Here is an 18355-nt window from a genome sequence, read left to right as displayed (position 1 = left end):
ATATATATTGAAGGTGACAATGGGAATTGAGGAAGCAGTTAAACAAAGGATATGAGATCCTGGCCTTTCTAAATCGAGACACAGAATACAAAAGCAAAAAGTTACAATGGACCTTTATAAAACACACTACCGTGATCAGAGAATTATGTCCTACTCAGGGCACGACATTTTAGGAAGAATGTGGAAACTTTAGAAAGAATGAAGAAAAAAATTACAACAATGGATCCAAGGATGAGGGATTTCAGTTACACGGCTAGGTTGAAACAGCTTGCATTATTCTCCTTAGAGAAATTTGAGAGGAGGTTTTATAACCATGGTCAAAATCATGACGAGTGTAGGAAAAGAAGATAGAGAAACAGCTGCCATTGGCAAAAGGGTTGAAAACCAAAAGGAACAGATTTGAAGTGCTTGACAAAAGAATTAAAAGCAATGTGGAAAAAAATGTCTCTACACAGCAAATGGTAAGGATTGGAATGCACTATCTGAAAGTGTGATGAAGGCAGATTCAATAATGAATTTTAGAAAATAATTGATTAAGCATCTGAAATGACAAAAAAAATGCAGTACTATAGATATATGATTGGGACTAGTTAAGTTGCTCTTGTCGAAGGTATGATGGGCCGAGTGGCCTCCTTGTGTCATAATTATTTTTAGATTCTACAAATATAAAGCGTACAGACTCACCAAGCCTCAGGCATTGCCGCATTAAGCCTCCGGATGACATGTTTTTTTCTGCTTCAATTTCACTGAAATTGAGTGAGCTCGAAAAAACTAGGACATCAACCATGGCCATCAGCCTGTTTAAAAATGTTACTGCTGTCTCTGTTGACATGCCTTGGGTCGCCTCAATGTTTTCCAGCTCAGTCTTTTAAATAAAAACAGGCAAAACACACATGTAATAGTATCACAAATCTTTTTCTTCAAAAATACCGAATTTTTAGCACACTGTTGAAATTAATTCAGAAAAATATTGTCGTTGATTAAGCTTGAATTTTCAGCTTATTTACTAAAAAAACTTGGATGGTAGCATCTTACAAGCTTCTACTACAATAGATAGCTTCTCATGCTATCATATACTATGAAAATAAAGCTGAACACTTCAATTACTTTATCTTAGGTAAAATGTATATGCAGCATATATAATTTTTTTTAACTTACGAGTGACTTGCCCGGGCTGTGGAGTCTCCCACTGTCCACTGGGGCTCTGGAATCCACTGTGTTGGTCTTTTGAAGATAGCAACAGTTTTTAATAACACGTGGGAGGAAAAGTGGGTATAACAAGTTTATAAGGAAAATCTGTACATATACAGGAAGGGCCAGTGAAACAGAAAATTGCTATCAAGCAGGATACTAGAAAATTATATATGCTGTATATGTTTAAGTGCAATTTCGACACTGATTGTGTTACTGTAAATTACCAACATTCCCTGTGGATATACACTTTGATATTAAAGTATTCAAATTAATTTCAGGATACTTTTGAAAGCTCAACTTGTTAAATTTAAGGCTTTAAAAAGCATGATTGAAATATTCCGAGAATCAAAATAAATAATTCAAATTCAGGGACTCTAATCTCTCACTGTTTTTCCCAAATAAAACTTCAATCACTAAGCATAAGATAATAATGATCAAGTGTAATTGAAGCATGGCAAAGTCATATCACAGTGCTATAAAAATTAACACAACTTTGAAGACAAGACACTTTGATATTTTTCAAGTTAATAGCACTTTAGTAATGCAATTTTTAATTTGAGTGATATATCAATTATCATGCAAGCCAACCTTTATTGCATTCTTTTGGCTGCACACACCTAAATACCATCTGCGACTCATTCAAATGCTTCTCTTGTCATTCTCAGCTCTTAAATGATATTTATACACTAACTGATACTTGGAATTTTTCAATTTGCATATAACTAAATATTTTCAGATACTATTTGGTATTTCAATCATTTTTTAATTTTGCATTATAGTTGTGAGAGAGAATATTATTGGTCATTTACATGAATAACATTTTAGTGATCAATATTTTGCAGGATATGAAACATTTGCAAATAATGCAAATATTTTTTAACCACTCATCACTTTGCAAGTGAATTTCCATGGAGGTTCTCCCACCTGCCATTTCAGTGGGAAATTCCTCAGAACTACCAGGAAAATATCTGTGCGTGTTTCATGAGTTTCCATGACTCATCCACTGATGTTACAGTAGACAAGCAGAAAACCCCCCTTTTCTGAATACTTGTTCTTCTTTCCAAGTAAATTATCAGTTCAGATATTGAAAACCAAGACAAGAGTGCTCCACTGTAACAAATTATTAACTTCCTTAAATCATTAATTAAAACTGAGACATTATTCGTTCCCATATTAAGTGATTATATGGAAGATTTAATCACTTTTAAATTCAATTAAAATCAAAAAGTAGAAATACTAACCTTAGAACTCTGGACATGTGATATGCAAAAATACAACACAAAAAGAAAACGGTAAGAATTAATTTAGAGAAGGAAAAATAAATTAAATTTTAAAATCATAATTTCTTATGTACTATATTCTGCCTTAAAAACTCAATTAGTGATAACTGAAAGGAAATGGGTTATGGATTTAATAATTGAATTGCTGATTTTGAACATGCTGGAACTATCCTTTGCTAAAACTTATAAAGGAAGTTTTAGATGGCAAATTCAACATTAATCATTTTGATGGATGGTTTTCCAAAAGAATAATTTAAATTATTTCAAATACTGAAACATGACTGAGAAAAAATTATTTCTATTCTGTATCTTAATTTTTCAAAATGCAACACTGCCATCTGCTTCTGGAATGCCACAAAGATCAAAAATGAATTGTGCACAAAAATAATCAAACAATCAAAACTCACATCCTGGTGCAGAGTTAAGATCGACAATAAATGTGCAGGAGTAATCAGGAAGATTTTCCATTCAATGCACCATGGAATAATGGATGCATGTACCAACCATGGACAGAAAGCTTGATAGAGACTGCAAAATTACTAGCTGTGTGGTACCAGTTAATAATTTTTTGTGCTTACTAATTACTCACAGTAGCTCACAAAACGCGGTATTCAACTTTTAACAGAGATCTGAAAAGTTCGCAAGTTCGGGTAAAACTTTCCTCCCTTGCATTTTCCAGTAATTGCAATCAAATACCATTTCAATGCTTGAAGCAAGGACACATGCACTTCCATCATACTTCCAAACTTGGGTTCTTAAAGATATATTGCAAGTGACAATTAAGTTGTTTTGTCTTACTGTCCTTTACTTTGTAATTTACTGTTACTTTTCCCATTTTCTTCACCACTATTGAATACCATTCTGAAAGACATTCTCAGTAAAAATAGCTCCCCCCCCCCAACAAAAAATGAATATTTTAACTGGGAATCCCCCTTGCATTAAGGAAGCTAGTTGATGAGAAGAAGCTATTCTACAAATATGAGTGGATGCAAATTTGTCTTAATTGGAGATGATCTGAGCAGACTACTCTTGTACAAGGTGGCAGTGTAAGATGACAAATAGTTAACGTGGGCACATCTTACAAATTCTGTCGACACCACATATGCTTTACTAGAAACTCAAGAGTCTCGGAAGTCTTCTGTTTGTTGCTGTCAGGCCTCCAAATTTTGTGCATGATAGAAATAGCTCTGCCTTTTACAGTAAAAGCCACAATTGCTTTGAAGATCCTTGCTTCTGGTGCTTTTAAGCTGCCTTGAGTAGCATTTGTTATTTCAATTTATCTACATGAGGGTACTGGACACAACAGGTCATTGACGATTTGTTTGCCACGTCATAAGAATGTCACAATTGTTCCAAAGAAAATCAATCAAGAGGGAGGTCTTCACTTTTTCACTATAACTAGGGTTCCGAAAGTCACTGGTGGAACCCAGGTTAACAGAATAGCAACCGTATTGAGTTTATAAATGCTCAAGTTATATGTTGCCACAAGAACATGTTCAAGGAGATTCCTGGCACCATTCAAGCTGCCATTATACATCAATGCTGAGCCATTCAAGATCAAGGTGGTTCACTCAGATGGTTTTTTTTTGAAGAGGTTTTGGGTAGTAAGGTGGGTGGTCTGAAGGGAAAAAAATGAAAGGACTAAAGAGTTTGCACACTAATATTAATGTACATACTGGATCGGAAATCTGTTCTTGTAAAAAGCCATTATAGGAGAAATTTGAGGATTAAGCAGATGGCTCAATCATCCCTAGACTGTAGTCAGTCGATTGCAATTACTCAGAAGACAAGTGCCAATTGTTTTTATGACTTAAAGGAGTCATGAAATAAGACAGAAATTGTTGTGTTTGTAGATAAATGAGCTGTTTTCTGTTCTGGAAGGGTGCAGTTCATCTGAATCAGTTGAATGCTTAAAAATACCATCTCAATATAAACGTCAACAATTTGTGAGGGAAGACCAGGGTGGCACAGTGGTTAGCACTGCTGCCTCAGAACTCCTGTGACTCGGGTTGAATTCCGGCTTTGGGGTGTGGAGTTTGCACTTTCTCCCCTTGTCTGCGTGGATTTCCTCTGGATGCTCTGGTTAGGTGGACTGGCCATGCTAAATTGCTCCTTAGTGTCCAAAGATGTGTAGGTTGGGTGGATTAACCATGTTAAATACACAGGGTTAAGGAAATAGGGAGGGGGTGTGGGCCTGGATAGATGCTCTTTTAGAGTGTCGATGGAGTCTCAATGGGCCAAGTGGCCTGCTTATGCACTGTAGGGATTCTATGGATAATCTTTGTAGCTCTATTTGGGTAAAAGAGGCAGAGAGTCTGATGGTGACAGTAACAATTTAAACATTTCAGTTACACAGGTCAAGACAGCTTGCATAGAATGAATCTTAAAATATTTTCCTTCCAGCGCTGGGGACAAACACTCAAAATAGATGAATGTTTCCAGAAGATAATCTGGATGTCACTGGTATCTCCAAAACCTTTCGGAAAAATTGCAGTTCCCTCCCATAGAAACCTGCCTACCCACATTCACCGTAATATTCAAGTCAGGCTTACATCCCAAGATCTATTGGTTTGATCATTGACAGGTTTTCTCCAACTACTTCCTCATATTCCATATACAAAAATACCCATACGCTCTTACAACCCACTTGGAATCCCTTCATGTTACCCCACAATCCACTTTGTGCTTACAATTGCACTCTCAAACATTCAAAATGTCTAGAGTTTGGCCCTCCATACACCATTATTTTGATCCTTCACCTACCACAACACCATTGTGTCTGTATAATTATCAAATTTAATTAGTAATTTAAATTACTGCATCTAGTATTTACTCAATGACTAAGTCAGATGAATGTTCTCCCCAGCAAAAGCTTAATCTCCCATTCCTTTGAATGACCCTGATCTTAGTTCTCGTAACTCTAAAGGACATAAACACCAGCCTTTTTAATGTACCCTGGCTTGGTTTATACATTTCCAGACCTAACTTGACTTGGGTCTTGCTGTCCTCTGTCAAAACCATCACTACTGTAGGATGATCCTGGAGGGTAAAGATAACCCTCTCTATTAACAGCTTCATAACACCACATCCCTGACATTTCCAACCCTAGAGTAAGCAGTACCTTCACCAGCAAAATAAAACTCAACTGTTTATATCTGACCCTTGCTGCTTCCTCACGTTCTCAATGAGCTAAACTTCCTTCATTTTCTAACCCCCTTCATTTTGATCCTGAACATCCAACTTTCTCTCTATCAATTCCCCTACCCTATTACCAGAATCTCCTGTTCCGCTTCTCCAAAGCTCAACTTATCCATAAAGTGCAAACAGAAAAGGAAAGTTAGACAAAAATAAGGGCACCAGATTGGAATAGAGTAAGTTTTAGAAAAAAGTGTGAGCAAACTGAGGTAAGTGAAAAAAATAAATGAATACAGGGAACTTTACATACTTTTTGCAAAGCTTCCCACAAGCAGGCAGCTGCTTTCCGTTACTGCTTCAAACTAAATAAGCAATCCCACTTTCTTTTGCCTCTTGCAAAATTATCTCCATGTCTCTCTCTGCAAAGGGAATAATATTCCATCCTCTCTGGGCCCTTGCACTCACTTCAGCCGTCTCTAATATGCCAGCAAAACCCAAATCCAGCACCTGCAAAGCAAAGAAAGTGCCAGTGCTTCATTAAGCAGCAACTCCCTTCAGCTGCTGTGCCAGAATGTTCCCAGTTTATGAACAAATCTTTGCCATGAGCATATATATATATATAGCTACTAAAATTGAGTACCTCAGAACTAACCAAAGTGTCAACCCCACCCATGTCCATGGCACAATTCGCTCACACACTTCTGTTGTGCAACCCAAATTGGATTTTTTTTCTTTTTTACATAATGAACATGTTGGCAGATAAGTTGCATACATTGAAGTACACTTCACTGTAATATTACTGTTTCAGCACATCTTACTTCTGTACAAAGCATAGAATGAAGAACTCATATTTAAAATTCAGTCAGATGATTTTACATTTATGTTGTAATAACAACATGGAATGCAAAGTAAACAGTTGACAGCAAACTTATTTGCACAATCATGTAATCTGTACACCTGCATGTTAAACCTAAAACTTGATATTTGTTAAATTAGTGGTTTACTTTGTAATTACTAAATTACTTAAAAAGGTAGATATATTTTACTTTAACAATGTTACTTTAACACAATCATTTCTGTCCAATATAGAATTTTAAATATTACACTATTTTATAGAACTGCTGACTAACTCTGGTCAATAACATGAGATTGCATCCTGCTTCATACTTACAGATGGGGATGTGGCCGCTGATAACAAAGGCAAAATTCCTCCACAAGCAATGATTATGTTATCTACCATCTGGGAAATGAGATGAATTGTATTGTGCACAAAAATAATGTTCTCATTGCTATTCACAAAATCCATCACTGACTTTGTCGTGTGGCTGCAAAAACACAAATTATTAAAATAACAATGGTACTACTCCTTAATTGCTAGTCTGAAATTGTTAAATCACTAAAGAAACATTAGGCTGTGTTAGATTTACTGCAATCAAACTTTTAACCAGCCAAGTGAAATTAAGAGGAAAGGAAATTAGATTAAATTTCAAGAGTCAGCAAAATAATAGTCTCTGATTTCTTTGGTGTGACTATCTCACACTGTTAGCATATGGCAGTCACAGGTACAGTTTTACATTCAGATTTCTCCAGAGGATTTGAAAGATTTGAACAGGAAAATACAAAAAGCAGGAGTGATCTTACCAAAACAATTCTAAGTGCCAAATGAGTGTGAAAACATGCCCCCAAATGCAATCACAAAGGCATTTAGACAAAAAAGAGCCAAGTGTTATTCTCACTAGCAACGAGAGCAGGCAGAGGCTATTCAAGCCAGGAAGCTGGCTGCTGAGCTCTAGTGGCGTAATTGAGGCGATGCAGGGTACCCACCTCCCCACCTTGCAGAGCTCCCCTGTCACTATCTCCCCACCATGACATCACCCCTGTCATTGCCCCACCCTCTGTCATGGTCCTGCCCCCATTATGGCCCTGTCCCCTTCAGGCTCAGCCCCCTCCCCTCAGGCCCCTGCCCTTTGGCCACCCAGTGTGCACTTCCAGGATAGCACTGTCCAAGGAGCACTGCCTGCCCTGCCCTTGACCACCTGTGGAGCTTCAATAGCCTCTGGTCCCATTAGTGCAGCCATCACGTCTGGTCCCCACAGGTAAGGTTTGTACATGAACAGATAAGTTCCAGTGAGCATGGACAACAGTATCCAGGACACTAATCATATTCAAATGACATCATAAATATTCAAATGGGCTTCATGCCCTTTATGGGTGCAAACCTGATTTCACTAGCAAAACAGGGCCGGTGACAGCACAACAGGCAGGAAGCCAAAGCACAAGTCCGATTTTTCACCTCTTCTCCGATCTTACCAGCTCGCCTAATCAATCGACTGGTAGGATGAGCCAGTAAGATCATCCCTAATATCTACTTTAATTGTTGACCCCTTTCATTACCTGGATTTGGCTGAGGCTAACTTTACAAGTAATATAGCAACTTATATTTATCTAGCACCCTTGAAGTAGAAAAACACCCCAAGATAATTCAAAGATTTGATTAGATAAAAACAAACAACAAACTAAAGGAGGGAAACACTAGGAAGGATGTGATGAAAGCTTGGTAAAAATATGAGCATTACAGAAGGTCTTAAAGGACAACAAGAGGGAGAAATTTTGTAAGGGAATTCCAGGCACCATTGATGAAGTTGAAAAAGAGGGATATGTACAAGAGGTACAAGTCAGAGGAAGGTAGACTTCTTGAAATTAAAAGACTGGGAGAGGTTGGGAATGACAACAACTTACATTTATACAACATCTTTAATGTAGCAAAGTATCCTGAGGCAGTTCACAGAAGTACATTGAACAAAATTAGATACCAGGTCACAGAAGGCCATGAAGGAGTCTAAACACAAAGATGCAGATTTTAAATTGCAGGTGTTGGGGAACCAAGAACCAATGAAGGTTAGCAAGAACAGGGGATGTTCAGTGAACAGGATTTGATGGAGTAGGATATAGGAAGCAGTGTTTTGGAAGCTTATATTTGGCAGATAGGATGTCATCTAGAAAAACATTTCAAGATTTGAGTTTGAAGATAACAAGGTCATCCTGAATAAAGTCTTCAATGATCATGTTGATATGATTCAAAGCTTGGCATTGAATAAGACAAGCAAAATTAATGACAGCAAAGTTTTATGGCAGGTTAAGTTTGTGGAATTGAAGACGTGTTCATTAGCTCTCTTGCATGTTTCAGAAACTTGTCAGATGTTCAAGTCCCAAGGCCAAACTAGGAAATGACAAAAAGTGGAAATGGTTGAAGCTGAGTAGACTTCTGGCTAACTGGTGGGGAGTTAACCTTACATCAGGATATTCCCTTTTGCCAACTATTTCTCATAAGCACCTGGATTGAAGACAACTAGGTCTAACTTACATTTCGTAGAACTTCAAGGCTGATGCTCTTTGCAAGTTGTTCAATGCAGATATATCCACCAAGTTGAAGATAGATTTTTAAAAAACTGATAACTAATCAGGAAATGGTGGCGCTTCACACCACAGCTATTGGAAGGTGTTGTATGAAGGCAACAGATATGATCACACTGTTAATAAATCCAAGGCTTGGTATCCATTATGATTTTCTAAAGGCTTTTGATAAAGTCCTCATAGGAGGTAAATTAACAAAATAAAAACACATGGGATAGGAGGTAATATACTGGCATGGATAAAGAATCCATTAACACGCAGAAAACAGAATAAGAACAAATGGGTCATTTTCACGTTGGCAGCCTGTAGTAGTGGGGTACTGCAAGGATCATACTTGGGCCCCAACTGTTCACAATGCATATCAATGATTTGGATGTGGGGGCCAAACATAATATTTCCAAGTGCATGGATGATACAAAGCAAGGCAAGAAAGTGTGTTGTGAAGAAAATATGAAGCAGTTACAAGAGGATTTGGACAAACTAAGTAAGTGGATAAGAACATAGAACATAGAACATAGAACATTACAGCGCAGAACAGGCCCTTCGGCCCACGATGTTGCGCCGACCAGTTACAAAAACAATGACCCACTAGCCTATACCAATCCCTTTTCGTCCATAAACCTATCCAGAGATCTCTTAAACGCCCCCAAACTAGACGCATTTACAACTGCAGCAGGCAGGGCATTCCAATCCCTCACCACCCGCTGGGTAAAGAACCTACCCCTGACATCCGTCCTGTAGCTACCCCCCCTTAATTTAAAGCCATGCCCCCTCGTGCTAGCTTTCTCCATCCGAGGAAAAAGGCTATCACTATCCACCCTATCTAAACCTCTAATCATCTTATATGTTTCAATAAGATCCCCTCTTAGCCGCCTTCTTTCCAACGAAAACAACCCTAGATCCCTCAGTCTCTCCTCATAGGACCTCCCCACCATACCAGGCAACATCCTAGTAAACCTCCTCTGCACCCTCTCCAACGCCTCCACATCCTTCTTGTAATGCGGGGACCAGAACTGCACACAGTACTCCAAGTGCGGCCGCACTAGAGTAGTGTACAGTTGCAACATTACACTGCGACTCCTAAATTCAATCCCCCTACCAATAAACGCCAAGACACCGTACGCCTTCTTGACAACCTTATCTACTTGATTCCCAACTTTCAGGGATCTATGTACACACACACCTAGATCCCTCTGTTCATCCACACTATTCAAAGTCCTCCCGTTAGCCCTATACTCGACACATCTGTTGCTCCTACCAAAGTGAATTACCTCACACTTCTCCGCATTAAATTCCATCCGCCACCTCTCGGCCCAGCTCTGCAACCTATCTAAGTCTCCCTGCAGACTATGACACCCTTCCTCACAATCTACCACACCTCCAACTTTGGTGTCATCAGCAAATTTACTAATCCACCCAACTATACCCTCATCCAGATCATTAATAAAAATTACAAACAACAGTGGCCCCAAAACAGATCCCTGAGGCACACCACTCGTAACTGCACTAAACAGGGCAGATGGAATAGAACATGGAAAAATATGAGGCAATCCACTTTGGTAAAATGGACAAATGTGCACAGTACTTCCTGAAAGTTAAGAAATTAAAATGTATAGACGGACAAAGGGACCTGGATCTCCTTGTCCATAAGTCACTGCAGACTAACATGCAGGTGCAGCAAGACATTCAGAAGGCCGATGGAATATTAGGCTTAATCCAAGAGGATTTTACACATGAGTGGTGAGCTCTTGCTTCAATTGTACAGAAGCTTGGTTAGACTTGGAGTACTGTGTGCAATTTTGGTCCCCATACCTCAGAAAGGATATTACTGCCATAAAGGAAGTACAACAAAGGTTCACCACTCTTGTCCTAGGGATGATGGAACTGTCTTATAAAGAGGCATTGGACGAGTTAGGCCTGTATTCTCTACAATTTCGAGGAATAAGAGGTGATCTCATTGAAACCTACAAAATACTTCAAGAAATAGATAGGGTAGAGGTAGGTAAGATGTTTCCCTTAGCTGGGGAATCTAGAACCAGATGGCACAATTTCAAAATAAGGGGGAAGCCGTTTAGGATCAAGATGAAGAGAAATTCCTTTACACAGATGGTTGTGAATCTTAGAAATTCTCTACCTCAGAGGGCCATGGAAGCTCAATCATTAAGTATGTTTAAGGTAGAGATTGATAGATTTCTGATTAACAGTAATCCAAAGGTTATTGTAGCCCATAACTGTGGGAAAAAGGCTTTGAAGTGTCTGATGAGCCATGATCTTATTGAATGGCGGAGCAGGCTTGATGGGCTGAATGGTCTAATTCTGTTCCTATGCTCCTATGATTCAGATGCAACCCTTGCAGAAGCTATGCACTGCAATTAGTGGAACCATTTTTCAACAGGGTATTTGCATGTCCAGGCTGTGGTCACAAGGACAATGGGAATGTACTTTGATATTTTGTGGTGAATTGGGCTGCTTTTGTGAAGAGTCCCTGGCATCTGCTGTCCTGACAGTAAGGGTTTAAGTTTGCATTTTTCAGTTAATGACCGAAATGTGATGGCCTTCCTAAGTGCCTGGCAATGAATGACTGGGATAAAGTCAACATTCCAATGCAGACTCAACCAGCCAATACCTACACCAGGGAAAGCAGAGAGCACATTAGAGCATTGTTGATCTTGATTATCTGGCCCAGCTTATTAATTGGACCTGAAGAGCTAGTTCATTTAATGAGTTTTTTTTAAACCACTTGACGGCACATAACCATGTAGAACACAGATGGTTTCAGTTGTATGTACAGTGGGAAGATAATGCCCTTTGCTGACGAATTTCACAGCTTTAGTTAACCTTGCAGTAATCATACGCATTTGTGCGGATTTCCGAATTCATGGCAATTTCTAACCTGCACCCAACCTCTCTGGAAACAGGTGAGTAGATTTGTCCCAGTGACAAATTGAAATACAAGAAGTTCTCTTCGGTGGATTTCTTAGTATCTGGCTTTGGAAACTACTAAACAGGTTTCCAAATGTACCACATATCGAACAATCTAAAATAAGATATAAGAAAGCCCTTCCAAGGCACCTCTTTACAAGAATGGTGTAGATTATCCAGTCGTTATCCATTGCTCTTCTCAAAGCTGCCTTTACATCTGGTCAGAGATAGACAAGGTACTGAAGATGTGTCAGACTAGGGCAGTGTACAGTGACTACATAACCTCCTGGAATTTTGGACTAAACTCAGCGAGCAATTTAACAACATCTCATCTGGTTTACCTTTTGACATGTAAAATTATTCAATTATGGTTGGCAAAGAGTTTCAGTACAACTGATTGAACAGTACTGGTTCTATGAAATTAGGCATACTGTGGATGTACAATCCATTCACAGAGTTACTGCTATGCACAAAAATAGCAAGTCCTGGCATTTGGTAGAGCCTTCAATTTCAATTAAAACGTCATGAAGTTATTTAAAGATGCAAGTGAAGCACTAACATTCAAGAAGCCTGACATCATCCAGGACAAAGCAACCCAGTTGATTGTTACTCCATCCACCACCTTAAACATACACTCCGTCTCCCACCAATGCAGAGTGGCAGCAGTGTATACCAGCTACACTGCAGCAACTCACCAAGGTTTTTCCAAGGGCACCTTCCAAACCTGCAACCTCTATCACCTAGAAAGAAAACAACAACAGACTCATGGGAACACCGCCTGCAAGTTCTCCTCCAAATCACACATCGTCCTGACTTGGAACTAATTTGCTGTTCCTTCACCGTCACTAGGTAAAAATGCTGGAACTCCCTTCCTAAAAGTACTGTGGCTGTACCTACACCACATGAACTGCAGCAGTTTAAGGGCAATAAGGGATGGGCAACAAACACTAGCCTAAACAGTAACACCAAAACATCCTGTGACAGAGTAAGAATATAAAATGCAGACTAATGGAAATGTTTAATGAGGCAGTTGTGAAACATGTAATTACTTAAACTGTTATATAGTTGTTTGTATTGGGACAACAGAAATTGCAGTTATTAAGGAAGGAATATTGACAGATTTTTAGAAAGCATTCTGGACCACTTGTGAAAATGTATTGGGCAACTTGCATAGAGCAATGAGCTTACATGAGAATCATCCATCACAAATGTACATACAGAAAGTGAGAAAAAGTTCACACAAAATGTAACAGAACGTTAAATTTGCAGACTGAATTTGAATAGATTGAAGTTCTGTTGTAAGATGTGTAGGATCGCCACATTCCCCACTTACCTATTCTCTTACAGTACTTTTCATTCCCATGTGCACGTGCAGCAGTTTAAACCACATGGACAATTACCCGACACCACAAAAACCTTTCAACAGGTCAGTCATTCATTGCCTATTTGTGAACCTATACTCTGGATAAATTAGCTACATTTGCCTAAATAACAACAGTATACTTCAAAGCATTTTGTGACATATTAAGGATACCAATAGGATTATACAAATACAATTTATTTATTTTCTATATTGTTTTTAAATTCAAGTTCTACTGTCCTTTATTAAAAAAAACACTAATGTGTCTTCACCTCCGCCAAACATGTACATCTGTTTCCAAAGCAAAAAGCAGATCTGTCAGCAAACGCTGATGCATGGAGGACCACTTAAATTCAGGGATGCGGAACATGGTGGTACGTGGTCCTGGACTAAACTGTCGTCGCTGCTCCTCAGTCATAGGCATTCCTCGGAAACCCAGGTCAACACGAAGGTCTCTTTCTTGTAACCCACCACCTCCTCGTCCCTGAACAGCCTATAAATTAAAAATTATTAAATCTTAAATAATTAAATTAATTAAAAATTAATAAATCTTCAACATCCTCCACAAAAGACTCAGACTATTTGTCTAAGCAAATTTTTTTTTAAAAAAACTAAATATAGAATAGACCACATTATGATAGAAATAAAACAAAAATTACAAATACAGCAGAGAAGCGCAGTATCATGGTATATCCATTACATATTCAATTATAGCAAATAATTTTTTAAAAACTTACCACCTAAAACATACTGAAAATTGTGGCTTACCATTCAATTTAAACTGGATTTAGTTATTGAAGTAAATTTGAGAAAATTTCTAATCAAATTACAAAATTAAACCTAGATAGAATCTACTACATTTCATTGTTAATTCAACCAGTTACATATATTCTATGCACTGTAAAGTCTTAAACAGACAATGGGCCCAATTCTCCCATCGCGACAGCTAGTTTTTTGGAGCATTGGATTGGGAGGTGCGCATGTCGACCATTTTGTGGGATGCATGCGTTGTCACCCACCATCACAGGCATGGTTGAAACCATGCTGGAAACCAGTGGGAAAATCAGGTGAGTGAATTTAATCAGTTTTTAATGTAATTTAAATGTAATTATCAGGCCCGGGATTGAATTCTCTGGGCCCAATAGCAACTCCCACCCTATTGGGAGTATTTCACTCCGGCGGGGTTTAGAGTAGCTCCGCACATTCGGGGAACTAGCGGGAGACCTGCTGGAGTGAAGGGGGGGCAATCAGGGCCCCCCCCAGGAGTCGAGTGGTAATAGGGTGATGCCCCCTGGGCATGTGCACCCTTGCAGTGCCAACCTGTGCCCCAAGGGGCAAAGTACCCATGCCCAGGGGGCACCATGGTACTGTCCATCAGGCATGAGGCAGTGCCAAGAGGGTGGGGTCTAATGTGGGTTTAGAGGTGATTGCTGGGGGTGGTTGGTCCCACCACATTGGGTTTTGATCACGGCTGGAGGGGGGCCAGCGACTGGGGCATGTTGAGTGGGGTAGTTTGCTGGTGGGAGTGGCATCTAGCCCCACCTCTCTGAGCTTTTAATGATATTCATGATTGTGACCTCTGTAGTGCATAGAGTGTGGGAGGTTCAAATCTGAACTCCTACTAAAAAACAATCATGAATTACATCATTTTTCCTGTCAATTCGGCACTTAGAATTTTTTTGGGAGAATCGGGCCCAACATGTCAGAATTGCAACCCCCAAAATTGAAATTAAATTGCCATAGTTTGAAAATCTAATACTTAATAGAACATCCGACAGAAAGTAGTGACATGCTGCCAATTAACCCAACTGTCAAGCCAGTAAAAGTGTAAACATTTGTCCACAGGTATACATATATTAAAGCATTTGGGACACTACTGGTAGATTTTTAGTGGCATTGTTCATGACAGGTTTATGACGTGTTGCTTTATAACAATAAGACCATTGTACCATATTATATAGAAAATGGCTTTCATTTGGAGATCAAGCAATATGCAAGTGGTATGGCCAAAGACAATGCCTTTGAATTTCCCAATATTTAATTGGAAGAAATTTCTCTTGTTGAGGAGGAACTTCTTCATACCAAAGGTTGTGAATCTGTGGAATTCCCTGCCCAGTGAAGCAGTTGAGGCTACCTCATTGAATGTTGTTAAAGCAAGGATAGATAAATTTTTGAACAGTAAAGGAATTATGGGTTACACTGAGTGGGTGGGTAAGTGGAGCTGAGTCCACAAAAACATCAGCCATGATCGTATTGAATGGTGGAGCAGACTCAAGGGGCCAGATGGCAACTCCTGCTCCTAGTTCTTATGACTTGTACGAATGGAACATCTGAACTAGAAGGTGTCTAACATCCTTGTGGGACATTTTGCGACTGCATTGGGAGGAATTTAAACTAATTTGGTCGGGAGAGGGGACATAGACTGTTAGCAGCATCGTATCATACAGCAACATAAACAAGTTAGAGCGAGTGCAGTTGTATAAAGTTTCAAGAGAGTAAGGCCAGGCTGGATTGCCCCTACTGTAACACCAGGAATTATAACAGATAAAACGAATGAGCTGAGGGCAATGATTGAGATGTGGAGCTGTGATATAGTAGCTATCATCTAGACATGATTGAAAGAAGGGCACATTTAGCAACTCAACATTCTAGGACATAGAATCTTAAGGAGAGACAGGAGAGGAGGAGGCATTGCATTATTAGTTAAAGAGTCAGTAACTGCAGTAGGGAGAGATAATATATTGGAGAGGACATCAAATAAAGCTTTGTGGGTAGAGCTTAGGAATGAAAAAGGGTCAACCACATTGTTAGGTGTTTATTATAGATAAAAATAACAATAGGGTGATTACATTAACTTTTTATATATTATCTTCAACTTTCCCAACATTAACTGGGACACACAAGTGTTAAGGGCTTGGATGAAGTAGATTTCATGAAATGTGTACAGGAGAACTTTTTAAATCAATATGTAGAGGATCCAACAAGGGAAGGAGCTGTGCTGGAGAATGAAGCCAGACAGGTGGTTGAGGTGGTGCTGAGGAACATTTTAGTGATCGCGATCACAACTTGTACAAATTAAGCTTGTTATGTCAGGAAATAGAAAAGCTTAAAAAAATTATGGATTGGGGAAGAGCGGATTTTAGTAAAATAAGACAGGATCTGGCCAAGGTAGACTGGGAACAGCTACTAAGCGGAAAATCTAAAGAAGAGCAGTGGTGGGCATGCAAAAAGGAAATGGGGAATGGGCAAGCCCAGCATGTTCCCTCAAGGGTGATAGGTAGGAATAACAAGCCCAGAGAACCATGGATGACCAGAGATACATCGAGAAGAAAAAGAATGGCTTTTAAATAGTACAAGGAGAGTAGATCAATGGAGAAATTAGTGAGGTATAGAAAGTGCAGGGTGGGGCTTAAGAAAGCAATTAGGAATGCAAAGAGGAGATATGAAAAAGCTCTGGCTGGTAAAAGTAAGGAAAATCCCAAGATATTCTATAAGTATATCAATGGGATGAAGGTAACCAGGGAAAGAGTATGGCCCATTAGGGACGAAGAAAGCAATCTGTGGCTGCAGCCAGAGCACATTGGTAGAGTGCTGAACGAATGCTTCATATCTGTTTCCCCCAAGAGAATGAAGACAATGGGATGGAATTCAGGCAGAGAAATCGTAGGTTCTTGAGGAAATTGACAAAGAGAAGGACAAGGTGCTGGAGGTGTTGGCAGCCTTAAAAGTGGATAAGTCTCCAAGTCTGGATGAACGACTCACGAGATGGATAGAAAGCTAATTAGCAGATAGGAAGCAAATTGCATAAATGGTTCCTTTTCTGAATGGTAGTCAATGACTAGTGGGGTTCCACAGGGATCTGTGCTTGGACCCCAACTGTTTGCATTATATATTAATGATTTGAAAGAAAGAACTGAATGTATTATCTCCAAATTTGCAGACGATACAAAGTTGGGTAGGAGGGTGAGCTATAAGGAGGAAGCAAAGATGCTTCAGTGTGATTTGGACAGGCTGAGTTTGTGGGCATCTGCATGGCAGATGCAATATAATGTGGATAAATATGAGGTTATCCACTTTGGTAACAATAATAGGAAGACAGATTATTATGTTAATGGAAGCAAATTGAGAGAGGTGGATACTCAACAAGACCTTGGAGTCGCCATGCATCAGCCACTGAAGGCGCGAGGTACAGAAGTCAATAAAAAGGGAAGTAGTATGTTGGCCTTCATAGTGAGAGGATTTAGTTATAGGTATAGGAATGTTTTGCTGCAATTGTATGGGGCATTGGTAGGATGATGTGGAGATGCCAGCATTGGACTAGGGTAAGCACTTGAGGACTTATCCTACCGAATAAACCTGTTGGACTTTAACCTGGTGTTCTGAGACTTCTAATTTCAGTTGTAGGAGACAGAGGATGATGACAGAAGGCTGCTTCAATGGCTGGAATGATGTGGAGATGTTGGTGTTGGACTGGGGTAAGCACAGTAAGAAGTCTCACAACACCAGGTTAAAGTCTAACAGGTTTATTTGGTAGTAAACGCCACTATCTTTAGGAGCACTGCTCCATCGTCAGGTGAGTGGCGAGTTCCCACTCTTTAGCTTTCAGAGCGCTGCTCCTTCATCAGACTTCTTTCAGTGAATGAAAGCCAGTGTCCAGTGGCATACCACAGGGACCTGTGTTGGGCCCCCTATTATTCGTCAATTATATAAATTACATTGATAAATATGCGGAAGGTAGGATTAGTAAGTTTGCAGATGACACAAAGATTAGATGGGTGGTTAACAGTGAGGCGGAGAGTCTTCGGCTACAAACTGATATCGACAGAATGGTCAAATGGGCAGAGAATTGACAGATGGAATTTAACCCTGAAAAATGTGAGGCGATACACTTTGGAAGGGGTAATTTGACAAGAAAGTATTCAATGAATGGTAGGACATTAGGAAGTTATGTGAAACAAAGGGACCTTGGCGTATTTGTCCACAGATCTCTGAAAGCAAAAGGGCATGTTCGTAGGGTGGTGAAAATGGCACTTACCTTTATCATTTGAGG

At 39.4% G+C, this 18355-nt stretch overlaps 1 protein-coding gene across 4 annotated transcripts in view; it reads right to left on the bottom strand.

The window, feature by feature from the left end:
• The window catches only part of nbeaa (neurobeachin a), an 825376-nt gene that overhangs the window by 513118 nt on the left and 293903 nt on the right, over nt 1-18355 (bottom strand). For 2 of the 4 annotated variants that reach the window (XM_080197464.1, XM_080197465.1), the window contains exons 23-26: nt 13578-13798; nt 6781-6934; nt 2436-2444; nt 685-865 (exon numbers count right to left, since the gene is read on the bottom strand). In XM_080197464.1, coding sequence (XP_080053590.1) covers nt 685-865; nt 2436-2444; nt 6781-6934; nt 13578-13798 — 565 coding nt within the window. Of the gene's footprint in view, nt 1-684; nt 866-1158; nt 1248-2435; nt 2445-6780; nt 6935-13577; nt 13799-18355 lie in introns of those variants that run through there. The other 2 variants (XM_080197462.1, XM_080197463.1) reach the window with 1 other exon arrangement.

The sequence above is a fragment of the Carcharhinus amblyrhynchos genome, chromosome 10 (genome assembly GCF_965287045.1).
Source record: "Carcharhinus amblyrhynchos chromosome 10, sCarAmb.v2.hapA, whole genome shotgun sequence".
NCBI lineage: Eukaryota > Metazoa > Chordata > Chondrichthyes > Carcharhiniformes > Carcharhinidae > Carcharhinus > Carcharhinus amblyrhynchos.
Note: the sequence above shows the minus strand (reverse complement) of the source record. Positions and strands in the feature narration are given on the sequence as shown.